Source organism: Xyrauchen texanus, chromosome 6 (assembly GCF_025860055.1).
Source record: "Xyrauchen texanus isolate HMW12.3.18 chromosome 6, RBS_HiC_50CHRs, whole genome shotgun sequence".
Lineage (NCBI taxonomy): Eukaryota > Metazoa > Chordata > Actinopteri > Cypriniformes > Catostomidae > Xyrauchen > Xyrauchen texanus.
This window is the reverse complement of record NC_068281.1, coordinates 40157894-40175100: the sequence shown is the minus strand read 5'-3', so window position 1 is coordinate 40175100 and position 17207 is coordinate 40157894. Positions and strand designations below refer to the sequence as shown.

At 36.7% G+C, this 17207-nt stretch overlaps 1 protein-coding gene across 2 annotated transcripts; it reads left to right on the top strand.

The window, feature by feature from the left end:
• The first annotated feature begins 574 nt into the window (after positions 1–574).
• ccdc13 (coiled-coil domain containing 13) lies at positions 575–15244 on the top strand. Of its 2 annotated transcripts, XM_052129039.1 has the most exons (15): positions 575–701; positions 1443–1653; positions 3476–3624; positions 3741–3883; positions 4028–4108; positions 4244–4357; positions 4447–4551; positions 6224–6400; positions 6822–6998; positions 7305–7511; positions 7587–7657; positions 9042–9182; positions 10017–10168; positions 10586–10691; positions 12620–15244. In XM_052129039.1, the coding sequence occupies exons 2-15, from the start codon at positions 1445–1447 to the stop codon at positions 12774–12776; spliced, it is 1989 nt and encodes a 662-aa protein (XP_051984999.1). In that variant the 5' UTR covers positions 575–701; positions 1443–1444; the 3' UTR covers positions 12777–15244. The 2 variants fall into 2 exon arrangements, with proteins under 2 accessions (XP_051984999.1, XP_051985000.1); XM_052129040.1 differs by lacking the exons at positions 10017–10168; positions 10586–10691; positions 12620–15244 and adding an exon at positions 9265–9354.
• The last annotated feature ends 1963 nt before the right edge of the window (positions 15245–17207 follow it).

Below are 17207 nucleotides of genomic sequence, written 5' to 3'. Positions count from 1 at the left end.
AAGGTAAAAAAAAGAAAAAGAAACATGTACAGTAGTCAGATGATTAAAAATATTTTGTTATTGTTATTTTATTATATAGTGAAACCTTGAAATAATGACATCCCTACTGCCTAAATGGCAGGGAAATTGCGATGTTTATTTCTTTAAATAGATGGTGAGGCATTTTGACTCTCTAGTCAGTCCCCGCTTTACATTAGCTGCACAATACACATCGTGTGTGTGTGTGTGTGTGTGTGTGTGTATGTGTGTGTGTCCCGCACATCTGATTGGCCAGGTGTTTCGACCGCACCATTTACACAATAACAGCGGGGGGATGGGGATCAGAATCAGATGACAAGGTGAAATGTGTTTTAAAGAGAACAATTAATGTATTTATAATGCAAATACATATACATTCTATGTATAAGTATTAATACAGGCCTGTAGTATGTTATATTATATTATATTATATTATATTATATTATATTATATTATATTATCTTATCAGTGGCATATGACAGAGGTAATCGAGCGCATCCCTGCACTCACTTCCTGGAAATGCGTTACTATGGTGACGGTCGCGTCTACAAACGGACAGGAAAAGCCTAGCAAACACATCTCACTTTTCCATTAGCGTCTCCTCGCTTTTTTGTTTATTTACCTAATAAACAAACTCTGTCAGTTCTCCACTGGGTTTACGACAATCTGTCTCAACTGTTCTGGTAAGTTTGTTCAGTCTTAAACTACTCTTTCCACCAGCTCAGACAGTAGAAATAGTACATTACATTTTATTTGTAAAGCACCTTATATAAACGTAAAACGTCAGAAAATGTCAGAAACTCAGAATATAAAAATATTAAAAGAAAAAGCATGAAGAAAGCTAATTAAACAACAAAGTGTATATTTAACAGGTGTAATGTGCTGGATAAAGAAATGTCTTCTTTAAACCACTGGTTTTGCTTCATTTTACATGGGACATCAAGTGACAATCCAACGCAGTAGCAACATAGTGTTTTGTGCAAAAGTAAACATAAATGTCCCAACAATCAATCAAACAATGAAATGTATTAGTATTACCATGAACTGCACAGGACCAATAATATGAAAAAATATGTCCTGAATAGGAAATCTGACCTTTTTTGTTTCAAAATATCTTGAATTTAGCTGGTTTCATGTTCTCGTGGCCAATAATGTACCTCTCAAAACAAATAGTAGTCATCACAAACCATGTTTATCCCCCCTGGAATCAAACCTTAATTTCAGAGGCATATTTCCTTGTACCTTGCATAGTTTTGTTTATTGTTTTTAAGGAGAAAAAAACCAACCTCAACCTACCTGCCACCTCCATAAGTTTAAATTTGTATATAGGACAGCTCTCATTTATAACTGTATTAGTTTATATACAGTAAACACTCTCACATGGCAAATTTGTCTGATGTGTCATATTGGTTTTGATCTCTCAGTGATGGATGGTGACAGTGAAATAAAGGAGCATCTGAGGATTCAGTTTCAAGCTCTTCAAGAGCAACAAGTTCAGCGCATTCAACGAAGACTGGAGATGAGAAACGAGATGGACAGAGATCAGACAAGCTCAAATGCTGCTCCTCTCAGCAGTCTGGACAGTATGAACCTCACAGAAGAGGATGAAGATTTGATGGATCTGTTCAATGCCAGGTGACAAATGAAAAATAAATGAACAAATATAATTATGAAGGCTTTGATCAGGCTTTGAAGTCCATCTCCCTGTTTCCAGACCGTATTTAACCACTAATTTGTAATTTAACAGACTCTTTCTAATCCAAAGAGACTTATAGTATACTTATTACTGGTTCAAGCCACTTAATTGAGATTAAGTGTTTTAATCAAAGTTACAATATGTTTCTTGGATTGATCCTACTGTTTTGAAATTGCCAGTGTAGATTTTTAATATATAAACAAAATATTGTGGTCGCTCCCGAAAACAGGTGTCAGGTTTTTGCCAGAGCGAAGGTCTTTAACGCCAGGCATGGGATGAGTGAGGGAAATTTTAATATAGAAAAACCATAAAAGAAAACCAAAAAGAGCAAAAATGACCAACAGAGTTAAATAGCATTACATATGTATTAAAAAGCTGTATTTCTCCATTCAGTTTACTGCTATGTGGTGGTCAAAATCATGAAGTGCACCTAGTAAGCTGCTTTGGCTCAAGTTTTGAAGCAATCAAATTCATTGTCAAACCTATTATGTCATTTTAGTGTTTTGTTTATTGATGTGTGTGTTTAAATAAGTAATAACCAAGTGAAGGCTCAATCCTCAATGGCTTCATACTGTATATGAGTTAAGAAGTTACTGTGTCGTTAAAAAAATAAAAACAATGTATAAAAGTGAATTCATAACTGATTGTTATTAATGTGTAGATTGGAAAATAAATATGCTTCTGGGCTGTGAAGGAACTGTATTAACAGGGGAGTGATATGTGTGCTTGTAACTGTATTGGGTTCTTATTAACTTGTACAGGGATTTCTTTTCAACCAGGTACCAAAGTACCTTTTGGTGCCAGATGGGCTGGTTTGAATATTTCTGTAACTGCTGATCTCCTGGGATTTTCACACACAACAGTCTCTAGAATTTACTCAGAATGGTGCCAAAAACAAAAAATATCCAGTGAGCCGCAGTTCTGCGGACTGCAGCCTCAGTTTTCTGTTCTTGGCTGACAGAAGTTGAACCCAACGTGGTCTTCTGCTGTTGTAGCCCATCCGCATCAAGGTTCAATGTATTCATTCTGAGAGACCATTCTGCTCACTACTATTGTACAGTGTGATTATCTGAGTTAACGTATCCTTTCTATCAGTTCAAACAAGTCTGGCCATGCTCTGTTGACCTCTCTCATCAACAAGACATTTCTGTCCACAGAACTGCGGCTCACTGGTTTTTATTTGTTTTTGGCACCATTCAGAGTAAATTCTAGAGACTGATGATGTGCGTGGAAATCCCAGGAGATCAGCAGTTACAGAAATACTCAAACCTGCCCGTCTGGCACCAAAAATCATGCCGTAGTCCAAATTACTGAGATCTAAATAATGGTCCCCTTCTTATGGTTGATGTGAATATTAACTGAAGCTCCTGACCCATATCAGAATGATTTTATACATTACATTGCTGCCACATGTTTGGCTGATTAGATAATTGCATGAATAAGTAGGTGTACAGGTGTACCTATTAAAGTGGTCACTGAGTGTATCTTCCCTTACATTATTACAGTCCATTCATGGCTGATGTTGGAAGAACACTTCATATACTAGAGCGCTCAATTCAAATTCATGTCTTGAAATGGAGCTAGTTCTTAAATTCAGAATTTTGCCCAACCCTAGTTCTCAATAGTTATTACACTCAGCAGCTCATCAGACACAAAATATTGGAATAATTTTGTGTTACTTTATCAAAACAAGTACCTTTATACTGTATGTTAATATGGCTCTTGACATATATATTAAATCATTATTGTGCTCTCATTTAGAGTGATCCAGAATGAAAATGAACAGTTGAACGATCAGCTAAGAGAGCTGAGGGATGAGAATGGCAGAATCCATAAACTACTGAGTGAGAAAGACTTTGAGATAAAACACCTGAAGAAGAAGAGAGAAGAGGAGAGGTTGGCATTAGCAGGTAAGTGGTACATAATTGGCATTGTTAAGAGGTTGATATACTGTACATGTATATGTGTGATATATATATATATTGATAAGTCAGACAATATATTTTAAATCCTTTGACAATCCAAGGAACTGCTGGTCTGGCAGGAGATGCTGCAGCGACCAAAATTGTGGAACTGTCCAAAAAGAATCGAGTGTTAGCTGCTGAAATTGAACAACAGAAAACCAAAACTAAACAAGCAAACAACCGAGTCAAAGAACTAGAGAAAGAGGTAAAGGAAAAAACACAATAGTTTCAATCTCTGATTTTATATGATTTTATTAATTTTTTGGGGTGCACAGTGGCAAATCATGTTGCAATGTTTTATCAATGGAAGAAAAATATATTTTTACATTTCATCAAAATTTGATATTAGCTTCAGGCCACATTGTTACTTCATCCTGGACAGAAGTCAAACAAAAAGCAGACTTCAACGAATTTAGAAGACCATCTTGAGGTAACATTTTGTGTTAAGCATTATTATGTACATGGTTAAACATTTTATCTGTTTTAATATTACATCTTTTCAGTTATATGGCTAAACATTTAAATGTCAAACCACTTTAACTGTTCTCAATGCATCTTTATATAGAACAGTCCAGTTGTAAAATCCCTACAGGAGAAACTATCTGCTGCCCAACTCAAAATGACTGAGTACCGTAACCAGATCCAGTCATTTAAACAAGAGTTAAAAATAGCTCATAAGGTTTGTGCACATTAAATCATGTAATTTATCTTAATTTGTTGCAGTAAAGATCACCTGTATGTCATAGTCTCAGTCTGCTGTTTGTCCAGGTGCTAAGCTGTGAGGTGGGTGAGGATGTCAGTATTCAGCAGATACTGTGTAATCCAGGAGGCTGGAGAGGTCGCTCACAGCAGATCCTCGCCCTTCAGAACAGAGTGAGTCATCCGTACCTGAACCTATATGCTTTTCATATCCCTTTTAGGGGGATTTGTTTTAGATTTTGATGATTGGCTATTCTAATTTCAATCAACTCTCAAGTCCTGAACTCCTTCACTACTTTACAAGCACCTTCAAAAATCTGCACATGCCCCTTTCAGATTGTTTGATATTTAATCTCCCATATGCACAGATTATTGTCTTGATTTTAAATCTTAGTTGTTCAATTCAAAGGAACAGTTCACCTGAAAATGAAAATTCTGCCATAATTTTCTCACCCCCATGTTCCAAACTATTATGACTTTCTTCCGTGGAACTAAAAAAATATATTTAGCAGAATGTCCTGGCATGTGATGCAAAAGGAGTCAGGGGATGTATAAAAAAAACATATTAAATTATAATTTTTTTTAAAAACATAAAAGTAGTCCATTCAAAGCCAAACATAATTCTTAAGCCATATAATAGCTTTGTGTGATGAACGGACCAAAATCTAAGTGATTATTCACTGAAAATGAGACGATGTTCCAAATTTGACGTAAATTTCTTTAGAAAGCTGTTGTATGGCTTTAGAAGAGTTGCAGTATTGCGTGTGAGTCATATGGACTACATTTATGATACTTTCATGGTGCTGTTCTTTCTTTAAGAGCTTGATATCCCCAATACACATTCACTTTAATTATATGGAAAAGGATAGCCAGACCCCTGTGATGGACTGGCGACCTGTCCAGGGTGTCCCCCGCCTTTCGCCCAATGTTAGCTGGGATAGGCTCCAGCCCCCCGCGACCCTGTACACAGGATAAGCGGTTGACGATGGATGGATGGATGGATGGATAGCCAGACATTTTGCTCATCCTGTTCTGCATTCTACTTTTGCTTCTGCACTATGCTGCATGATATTTTTGTATTTATTTATTTCAAACAATGCAACAGACCAGGATACGATATCATGCAGGAGGGGTTCTGGTTAAAAAAAACAAAAAACATCACAAATAACAACTAAAATTATTTCAGTCATGACAATTCTCTGAAAGATTGTTGCTACAGAGCAAGTATGAGGAGTGGTGGTGGCGTAGTGGGCTGAGGCACACAACTGTTAATCAGAAGGTCATTGGTTCAATCCCCACAGTCACCACCATTGTGTCCTTAACTCCAGGTTGTTCCGGGGGGATTGTCCCTGTAATAAGGGCACTGTAAGTCGCTTTGGATAAAAGCGTCTGCCAAATGCATAAATGTAAATGTTAGTATGAAGACTTGCTACTGCTAGATTACACACTTACATGGTGAGTTAAGCAAGTGGACATGCTGCTGCACAATTAGACTAACACAAGCACAGTTAGACACATAGCATGTAGCAGATCTAGACAATTGCAGCTGGGGTGGAGGTGGGTTTCATTTAAATAATGACAGAATTTTTGTAACTATATCTTTAATCTCCCTAAATGTTCTTCAAATGCCCACTGCCCAAATGGAAAACAATGGTCAAAAAAAAAAAGAAAGAATTGTGAGATGTATCTTGGTTGATGATGTGTTCTCAATTATTCTATAACTAAAATTATCTTAATTATTAAACAAGCAATCTGGACTTAAAATTTCTGTGATTTGCTCTTTAAACCTGTTTACTCATAGTGTTGAAACTCACTATGTTACTATTAAACATTTTACACTCTCAAGATGCGAGACCTGGAACAACAATTGAGCCAATCATCTCACAGGAAGCAGCTATATGACCTTGGTCTGGAGGAGGAGATCTGGCCTGGAGGAGGAGGACCTGGAAGTTTGCAGAAGACACAGGACAGAAACCTCAGCCACATCCGTAATATAGAGAAAGAGCGAAAGGAGACACTGGAGGTTGTGAACATAAGTGAAACATCTTTATGGGTCTGAGATGAAAATGTCATCAAAATGTTGGGGGGGACAATAAACATAACAATTCATAAGAGCAATTTTTGAGGGGGTTTTTTGTTGTTGCGCCGTTTGCATTTGTATTATTTTATTTCTTAAAAAATTCTTATAAGAATATATCATTATATTATTTACAATACACATATTTTAATGATATTTTAGGGGGGGAGAACCCTCAGATAGGGGGGTCCTGACCCCACCGACCCCCCGCGATTTCCGCCTCTGGTCTGAGTATCTCATAATTTGACCTTTCAACATTTTCTGGCTTAGCAAGTGACAGATATCAACAAAATATCTTTTGATTTTAAGATGCAGTGATACAGTGCACCTCAAGGTTTATGGGTCTGAAAATGATGTGTCTTTGCAGAAGCTCACTATGAATTATGAAGTTCTGCTTGAAGAGCATTCAGACACGAAGAAGAAACTGGAGGGCTCCAAAGCCAGAAACAAAGTGTTAAGCACAGAAATCAGATCACTGAAGAGCCAGATCAGCACTCTACTGGATAAGGGCAAACATGACAATGAGCTGGTCGATGCCTTATTGGTAACAGATTCTTTCCTTACTTAACAGCTTTACACAATAATAGCTTGAGCCAGTTTAGACACCAGTCTGAATTCCTTTTCTTTGCAGGAGTCTTTTTTTTTTTTTTAAAGAAGGATTGAAATATTATGTTATACAGAAATAGAACAGGCTTTTTGATTCATTGCAAAACACTGTAAAGCCTCTATAAGATACTTCATATCAACCAGTGAGAAGATTCCATTCTAAACAGCCAAATCAAAGCAGATGACATTAACTGCAGTGTATCAGCCTCTCTCAGAGCAGACCTCTGGCTCCCTCCTCTGACAGAAGCAGCAGACGCAGTGGCAGGCCATGTTGCGTCATGTGAGCCAGAAAGGGTCCCAGCTCGAAGAGGCCCAGCAGGACCTGGAGAAGCAGCTGCAACGTGAGGCCCAGCAGGACAACTCCCTCATTCAACAGCTCAAACATATGGTGTCAGAGAAGGAAAAGAAAGTGAAGGAGCTGGAGCAGGAGATTCAACAGCTCGGCCTAAAGGTATGACACATATGACCGCAGATCATCATCTGCATTTTTCTTTATATGCTCATGCACATGTTGTTTCTGGTGCAGAAACAAGAAGCAAGTGGCCACCAGACCTTCACACCACAACAGCAGAACAGCAGAGAGTCCAACTCTGCCAGGTATTTACATTCTATTGTGTGTAGAGAAAAAAAAAACATGTACATCAGCTAAATTCTTTTATGGTATATTTTTATTTTTGTGTGTATTTGATATTTGTATTTTCAGCTATAACAACATATTAGTTTATGCATTTTAGGCGAATGTTATTCCTTTTATGTGGGAGAGTTATTAATCATATTTGTTGAATTGTTGTAAAATTATATTCATATTCCATCATTTCTACATAACCATGCCTATAGTAACATGACATTTCTAACCAATGTTGATTAACACATCAACATTGGTCTTACTAGCAGGCTCTTTCCATAAAGAGGGTACAAATTAGGACCTGAATATCATAAAAAATCTTTATTGGTTATTATTGGTATCACTTTATTATATTTGTTAACTAACAATGAACAATACTTTTTCGGCATGTACTGTATTCGTTTTGGTAAATGTTCATTTTAACATACTGTACTTATACATTATTTCAAAATTGTACATGTTAACGTATGCATTATGAACTAACATGAACACAGTGAATTGTACTTTTATAAATCAACAATAACCAAGATTATTATTATAATATATTTTTTAAAATATGTTGTTCATGTTACCCAATGCATTAGAACCTTATTGTACAGCGTGGCCAGGGATGCGTTTCCCAAAGGCATCGCAAGCTTAAGATGATTGTAGAGACCATTGGCGCCAATGGTTTCTACGATCTACTTAGCTTACGATGCTTTTGGGAAACATAGCCCTGATTATTTACTTGTCCCCCCAATGGTCCAAATGATGATGTTACTTCTTGTGTGTCAGTATTTTAAGGAATCTTTTTTTATTTTTTTATGTTTTTGTAAATGGAGAAAATAATGTGGTAATGGGGCCACATTAATATAAAAAATATTTTCAATACTATTAAAATTATTAAATTGTTTTATGGGTTTAATTGCTGGATACGGTCAAGAAAGTCAAGACCTCTGTGGTTAAACAGGCCAAAATCACCATTTTATAGACATTTTCACATTTGATGTTTAAAACTAGCTCCTTTACATGATTGTACATTTTATTTCATTTTATATTAGGTTATCTAACACATCTAAACGTTCTCTCAACAAAAAACATGGGATTTGTGCCTCTAATGCTTTAAAAAGTAATGAGACACAACAGTGTACCACATTCTGTGGAATGTGTCAGCAGCGTTGTATGGGCTAAGGTCAGAAGGACAACAGTTCAAACCTGTGTGGAATAAACAATATATGTTATATTTACTGTGTCTCTCATGAATATCAGATTGTGTTCCATTCTTCATTAAATTTCACACACACACTTCCTGTGTTACAGTATGCATTATCTCCTGTTATCTACTACAGCTTCTAACAACATTCTATGTTATCTCAGGGATGCACGAGCGGCCTGTCCAGAGTGTGCTGTTAAAATCCCATCACTTCAAGCTCAGTGTGCAGAGTATAAGGCTCTCTATCAGACTGTTAGTGTGGAGAGAGACAGACTGCTGGAGCTGACCAAAGTGCAGCAAACCAGGTGAAACAACAATCATAATTAAAGGCTGATATACATAATGAATTCATTATGATATTTGTGCCATTTCTCTATGTGTTCGTAGGTACTAATTTGGAGAGAAAGTGTGCATTATTACCACTAAATGTGCATTTAATTGTTAAATGTCACTCTGTTTATTCTCCTGAGACCCGAGCATGACTGCTGCATTTCCATTTCCCTTTTTGATTTGCACCTAATAAATCATAGACATCTAGAGCAAATAGTTTTCCTAAAAATTGATGTCTTCAAATGGGGACAGTGGTACTAAGTTGTGAAAATTGAAATAATACCAAGCTATAGAAAGTCAGATGTTTTATTAAACTGTTTATTATTTTTCCAGGAGTGTTGGTTATTAATTTTAAGACGTTACAGACATTTCAACTGATTTTCTGTAAAGCTGCTTAGGAACAATGTATATTGGGAAAATCACAAATAAAAACTGTATAAATAAAAATGATTTGAGTTGATTTGACTTTTATGTTTCAATGTTTTTTTTTTATGTTACACACCAAGGAGTGCTAATTTAACACCAGTGATTTTGCTGTGTAGCAACCATATCACAACACACTCAAAATCACTCAGAAAACCATAGCAACCACATAGCAATGCTCTGGCAACCACATAGCAACCGCACAGCAACATGCTAAAAACAGCTCAGAACACCATAGCATCCACATTGTCATGCTCTGTCAACCACAAGCACCCCACAACATTTATTTGTATTTTTTTCCAGAAAACTTAAATATCTGGTTGGCAGTTGTTCTTGTCATTAAGGGCTGAAATGTGTATCCATAAGTGTCTTGATTTCTGCTGCAGGGAAGAAGAGGTGAAGCGCCAATGTGAAGAAGCTGAGCAGAAACTTCGACTAGAACGGCAGCGTTCAGTTCTACTGGAACAGCAGCTGGAGAGAGCCAAACTGGACTCAAAGAAAGAATCAAGTCTGCAAACATCTAACCGGAGTAGAAGAGGTTCTGTTAGCTCTTATATACTGTAGACTGAAACTACCTGTAGTGTGTTTTTAGGGTTATAAGACTATTTATTTATTCTGGTTTCAGTCATATTTCTCACGGTTACTTCAAAAGGACTAGTTCACCCAAAAATGATGGGTTGACTCACCCTCATGCTGTCTTTCTTATTCTGCAGAACACAAAGATATTTTTTTGAATTTATGATATGGTTTTGTCTATACAATGCAAGACAATGGGGCCAAAACCTTAACGCTCTGAAAAGAACGTAAAGGCAGCTTAAAAGTAATCCACACGGCATTTTGGGTAAACTTTTCCTTTAAGTCTGTTGCTAAAACAAATATTATTCAGTAAAGTCAAAGGTTTGACTAAATAACTGACTCAAACTGATATCCATTGTATGGTCTTGAATTGAAATAGGAAGCTCTGGCAGCACTCTGAGTCTCCCTGAGAAACAGGAGGGCTTGTCTCCCAGAAACTCCTGTGAAGTCACCTGTGATGCTCAACTAAGTGAACTTAAAGCACGGTACGTCTTTTGTACCAACATATTTTAGCACAAAATATCTAAACAACTATCACTTAAACATGCCCAACAATTACTCCCACATAGAATCTGCACACTTCGTTCACATTTTCTGAGCTGATTATGGGGGAAATCTACAGAATAAATTAAAACATTGTCAAATGTTTTCAACTGGGCTGCGAGTACCACAGTCTTAGGGGAGGCAGAAAGCATGATCAAAATTAAAATCACAAAGAACGCTGGTGTATAGATAGTTCACACAATAATGAAAATTCTCTCATTGTGTACTGACTCATGCCATCCCAGGTGTGTATGATTTCTTTCTTCAGCAGAACACATTTAAAGAAAAATATCTCAGATCAGTAGGTCCATATGCAAGTGGATGGTGATCAGACCTTTGAAGCGCCAAACAAATTAGCAAAAATGGTATACATAGGTGCAAGGGGGGTTATAAGGGAAAGGAGGAGGCGAGAACTGGCTTGACAATATAAATAATAGTTTAATAAAGAAATAAACGAAAAACACACAAGCATAAACACACAGAGCAGCTGCCTGTAATTCTCTCTCTCTCTCTCTCTCTCTCGAACTGTCGTCACCGGCTGCCTTTATCCCTCGTGCGCCCCCATCCAGCTGATTGGAGTCCTATTGTAGAGAGAAGGAGGGCGGGGCTGGGCTTGAACAATCCACGCCCTGCCCCGCCCTCCTCCTCTCTACAATAGGACTCCAGCGATTACATTAATGTCTTCTAAACCGAAACGATTGGTATTATTGGTATTATTTAAGTACTAACATTACGTTTTTTTTAACGAACGTTTTTAACAATAAATCATCGTTTTTGGTCAACAGCAGTGCACATCCACGAGAATGCTGAGTTCATGCGGTCTCTCGTATGACGAATTCACGCTGGCATGTTACTTATGTAATTATTTTCTCGTTTGAGCACACAAACATACCATTGAGAAAAACATACAGATAAAAATACAGATCTAAACCAAAACCAACAAAGCTTCTGACACTATATTTTGACCTTTTTAGAAGAAAATGTGAATGGTTTCGATGTGTTTTTGATTTGATGTGGTTGCTAGGGTATTCTGTGGTGGCTAGGGAGCTGTTTACTGGCTTAAGTAAAAAGAGCCCACCCTCTAGTCTCTTTGAAATTGAATTCCCTAGATATGATCCTGGCTTGCTTTATATGTAATTGAAGAACAAACGGGTGTGATGTCACTTAGAACAAAATCTGGCCAAAACTTTTTTCGGTAGTTTGTAACAGCTTGCCAGCACAAGCTGTTAGGTCCAGGTGTGACCTGGAGCTCAGTCAGTTAAGATCAGTCTACATGAACACATCTGCGTGCAGAGTTATTAGCGAGTTGGTGCAAACTTATCTACATCTGTTCCCCTAGAGACATTTTCCAAGAACATGACATGCAAAACATAATTTTATTAGTTTACAAAAGGAATCAAATCGCTGCCATCTGTAGCCAAATCCATTCACACATCTGCCCAAAGTAATATATGCCTCTCTTATTATTATTTTGTATTCTGCCCATTCATATTTTTAATACACCCATTTGTGCATTAGTATCAGTGTCATCATAAATTACGATAACAGAGTGTAACCAGTGCATATTATGCCTGCATATAGCATGAATGCAAAAGGAAAACATTACAAATTACACATTATCCATTGCATATGTATTATTTTAAATCATTGATAACACATTTAAATGTCATATTAGCTGATGTTTAACATGTAGTCTTAGGTGTCCTCTTATTTAAATATACTGTACCTCTAAATGCCTCCCACAGAGGCGTGGGCGGTGTCTTAATGTTTGCAAAGAGTATGCCGTCGCTCAGCTGTTTTGAACTAGAACATCTCTGTGAGTATGTTGGGCCTTTAGGTGTTTCAAAAGCATATTGTCTTGTCCATGCAGGCTGGCACTGCAACTGGAGGAGAACGAGGTCTTGAGAACCACTCTGAGGAACACGATGAAGGACAAGACAGAAGCTTTACAATTCTTCAAGGACACGATGGTCCAAACCAAACAGGGCTTTCAGCAGGCCTACAGAAAGCATGAGCAGGGCACTTAGTTTGGTCTAAACCTTCCTTTTGGCTATGAATGACACCATCAAGAAGGCTATTTGTAGGAAAACAGAAACAAGACATGCAGTCCATAGGGCGATCTGTCCAATGTTGACTTCACACACACAAAATGTTCTAAGGAACCCATAGTTTTTTTTTAGATGCGAGAGATTTTCATGTTCCAACAATTGACCGTAAGTGACCAAGAACTGCAGAATGTTCTGAAGTCATCTCTGGATAGTGAAAACCGCTTGTTTGATATATAAGCTATACTGTATATCCAATCAAGTACTCAGGGACTGACAAAGTTAATACAGGACAATAATACTTTGAAGCAAATTGACTGATTAGACCAAGACAGACCCTGTTTATTTAATGAAGGTAGGACATTTTAAGAAAATATTCAGGTAACTCAAGTTCCAAAGCTTTTTTTTCTCTCCCTCTCTCTTTTCTTGGCATTCTGAAGTGGAAACAAACTTTCCCGTGTTCTTTTCTGACGCACATTGCTCATTAATATTTGATTTGTGTGCTGTGGTGTGAAACCAGAACGAAAAGCAAAACCAAAATAAGCTCCCCAGAATGCGAAACGCCCCCCTGCTCATTGTCCAACTGACGCTAGCAATATGCATTGCGATGACCTGTGATTTGCCGGCTCTCGTCTTGTTTACATTTACCATATCAGCCTGTGCATTCATGCTGGCATACATGAGTTATTCTCTTTCCTATGTGGCCGGAGGGGGTTTGAGGCCTCCCTTCCCTACACTGGTCTACCACGCTTAATTTAAACCTGTGGCTGAAGCAGTGTACTCCTCTTGAAACAGCATACTATTTCATTTTCCCAGAACCCTGAGGGACACTGGCAAGCCCAAGGCTGTAATGAGTGCAAAAGCACCACAAAACAAAAATATCGTCCAGGATTGGAAACTATGAAAACATGCCTTATTTATGTTGAAGAAACAAAAAGCAGCTTGTGTTTCAAATGAGAACAGGTAAGGGTTATTTGAGGAGGAAAGAGTTAAGAGGTAAGTTGTTTAGCCTGACCAGAATCGTAAACTCTTGCAAGCTCTTTCAATAGAAGTTTACATTTATCTTCAAGGTAGAGGAGAACTCAATTGTAATTGTCAGAAACCAATATAGCTTCATTATACAGCTTGAAAATTATGCTGAAAAATATAGTATCATCTAGAGCAATGATTAATGAACTGCATATGCCTGAATACTTGAAGGCCACCACAACTGTAAAAACTCCATTATTGGAAGTCCTCCATCTGGTAGTAACACAAAAATGTTCCTAAAACAGTACTGCAGTGCAAAGGCAAAATGGAGTGACTACATATTTTTTATAAATTGAGTTATTAATTAAGTCTTGTGACAGACAGGTTTGGCTCAACTATTCAAAGAAAAAGAGAGTAAAAATAACTACAGAATCTACACTAAAACCAAAATAAAATTTTCAGGCTACGTACACATTAATCCAGATAAAATTTAAAATGGCGTTTTCTTTTTCGAAATGCTCTCCATCCAAACTGCCTTTTTCAAATGTTCTCCAAAAGTTGCTCATCCACACTGAAAAGTCTGAAAACACTTAAATCCCTTTATTATATCCCTTCTATATGGTTTGAAGTCCGACTGTCCTGGTGTTCTGCTGGGTAAACTTCCTGTCGCCTTTGAAAGAATGCAATGTGAAGGTTGTACAAGGTAACATTTATCTTTAACAATGCTATCAAACTGGATAGCAGGCACAACAATGCTGCTACAACATGGGCCGCCATATTGTTTTGAGTTACCATGACTTGAGTGGCATGACAACGAATACATCATCATTTTTCAATGTCTCAGTTTTGACAATGCGATCACTACTATGCCGTTTTCAAATGTATCCACGTGGGTGAGCATTTTTAACATATTACGTACAAAAGCGCTCCCTGTGTAGACGGAAGGCCAAAACTTGAGAAAAGGATGCATTAGGCCTCAGTATTTGCATAGTATCTGCATTTTGATTTTATAGGACAAAATGTGACTTATAACCCAATATTTGTGTGTACTATTTATATTTATGCTTATTGGAGTACCTTGTTGTTAGCTTAGCAACGTGCCAATGGCAGTGTCTATTGAAATCAATAGTGATTTGCATCTATTGAGACACGCTATTTAGACAATGCACAGAGTTGTTGTCTGTGTAGAGCACTCCACGTAGTCACTTATGAGGTTTCAGTATAGAGAGCAGTAAACATCAAGACAGCTCACTATGATTTGGGAACAGAGCTATGTTGTTTTTACTCTTAATAGACTCCTAGGGATAACCACTGTTTCAACAAGTGAAAACTGCATTTCCTTGAGTGTGCACGTACTGTAAGACTGCTGTATGTTTGGAGAAGGTATCTAAAATGAACCAACCACACATTCATTGTCCTCTTGTTTTGTGTATGTGATTGAGGCCTTGGGTGATAAAGCAAAAAAATTTAATAGACTCTGATCATCACATTCATGAAACCCATTTCAACTCGGATATGAACAGAAATCTGGACGTGTGTTCCACTCATTAAATGCTACATCACTGGATCAAAAAAAAAAAACACTCTTTAATGATAATATATGTATATTTTGGGAAATGTGCTTATATTTCACATATTTCTGTAACATAATTTCACTACAAATTACATTGTCAGCATAACAATAGACATAAACAAGAGTTTGTGAATTTTCCCATTTTGCTTTGATGATAGCATCCACTCAAGCTGCTCGAAAACCTGTTGATCCATGTTATTCGGAAGGATTTGGGAATGTTCTAAGAGCATCTTGTGTGCTTCAAAGGAACATGGTTCCCACAGACAAGAACAACCAGGAATTATCAGGGCTGGAAAAGTAATATAAATTAGGTTTGTATACTCAACAAATAAATAAATAACAATAAAAAGTAAATAAAATAATAATGATAGCAATATTACTATTTATGCATTTCAATTTAATCAAAAAGTTCCATCACATTGAATTGAGTAATCATTAAAAAAATATATATATTTAAAAAAATGAAATGTTTTATTAATTTAATAAAAAAATCGCACACTTCAATGTGATGGAACTTTGTTATGAAATTTAAACATGTAAAAAAAAATAGGCCGAATAATTTTTTATAAGTGTGTAGTGAACATATATATTTTTTATAATTACGTTATGCCCTAAAACATTGAATTGGCTAAAAATAGCTCTTTGTACTGTAAGTGCAGTCTCTATAAAGTATTTTAAATTATTATTACAAAGTTCAAATGGTCTATCTCACAAATTTGCTTAAATTTCATTACCTACAGAATTTTAAATATTTATTATTAAAATATGTCATAACTTAATTTTTAATTATTTGATATTGTAAAATATGCACTTCCCTATGCACTTCCTTTAGAAGAATTTCAGCAGTTAAATATAAAAACAAGTGAATAAGTGAGTTATTAGGGAACCCATCACTTTGAAATAAGTGGCTTGAAACCAAACAAGATTGCCATTGTTCCGCAAGACCTCAGTAGGCTGTGAAAGATGTAGATTTATTCCTGAATACCCGGCAATAACCCACCGAGGCAAATGCATACCTGTGTAAACAGCGTGTATGTAAACAGACTCACCTATTTGTCATTCCATCTTTGAATGGGCCCTTTCTCAGTGCTGCTCCTCCGAGGTATTCCCTCGATCCGGACCACTGCTTCCTCCACACCATTGACTAAATCCAGGAACTTGGGTAAATAAGTCCCCGCTGCGCAGGCAGAGGTTAAAGTGGGCTGTGACGGTTTTGGCGAAGTTGTGAAAGAGTGCGAGACCAAATCACGCGGCCACGTGAATACATGCATTCACTTTGCGTCATAAAAAGTGAGTATGAAAGAAATGAAACCCTCAAATGATGGTAAACTATAGTATGCCTGGTCACACTTTACATTAGTGCTCATGCTACAGTGTCGTTATGGAAAATTACTGAGTAATACACATAAATAACGTGTAATTATGGTGTTATTTCATGAATACTTAGTAATGACCACTGTCAGGTGTAATCTGATTACAAATTAATTAATAATGTAATCAAATTACTTTTTAGTCAAAAGGTATTGTAATGTATTACATTCTGCATTACTGTAATCAGATTACAGTTTCTGACTTTCAATGAAGTGAATTACTTTTAAGTAATTACTCTGATTACACATTTCGAAAATAATATTTTTAATGTAGAATACATTTAAAGCATGAATTATGTTCAAATGTTCGTCTCTTTCTGTGACCGGTGCTGAGTTTATGGCTTGCAAAACTGAACAAGAAGGAAATTTAGACTTTATTTTCAATTTGCAGAGTGGAAAAACTAAAACTATTCTCTGTGAAAAGTCTTAGAAAGTAACTTATAGTAATTAATAATAATAAATGAGTAATTAATAATGTGGTTAGTTTTTTAATGAAGCAGT

Excerpts from the sequence above, each read along its gene's own strand:
- ccdc13 (XM_052129039.1), top strand. The coding sequence starts at position 1,445 with ATGGATGGTGACAGTGAAATAAAGGAGCATCTGAGGATTCAGTTTCAA. Across the intron at positions 3,625-3,740 it reads GGAGAGGTTGGCATTAGCAG|GAACTGCTGGTCTGGCAGGA; the intron begins GTAAGTGGTACA and ends TGACAATCCAAG. Across the intron at positions 6,401-6,821 it reads AGCGAAAGGAGACACTGGAG|AAGCTCACTATGAATTATGA; the intron begins GTTGTGAACATA and ends GTGTCTTTGCAG.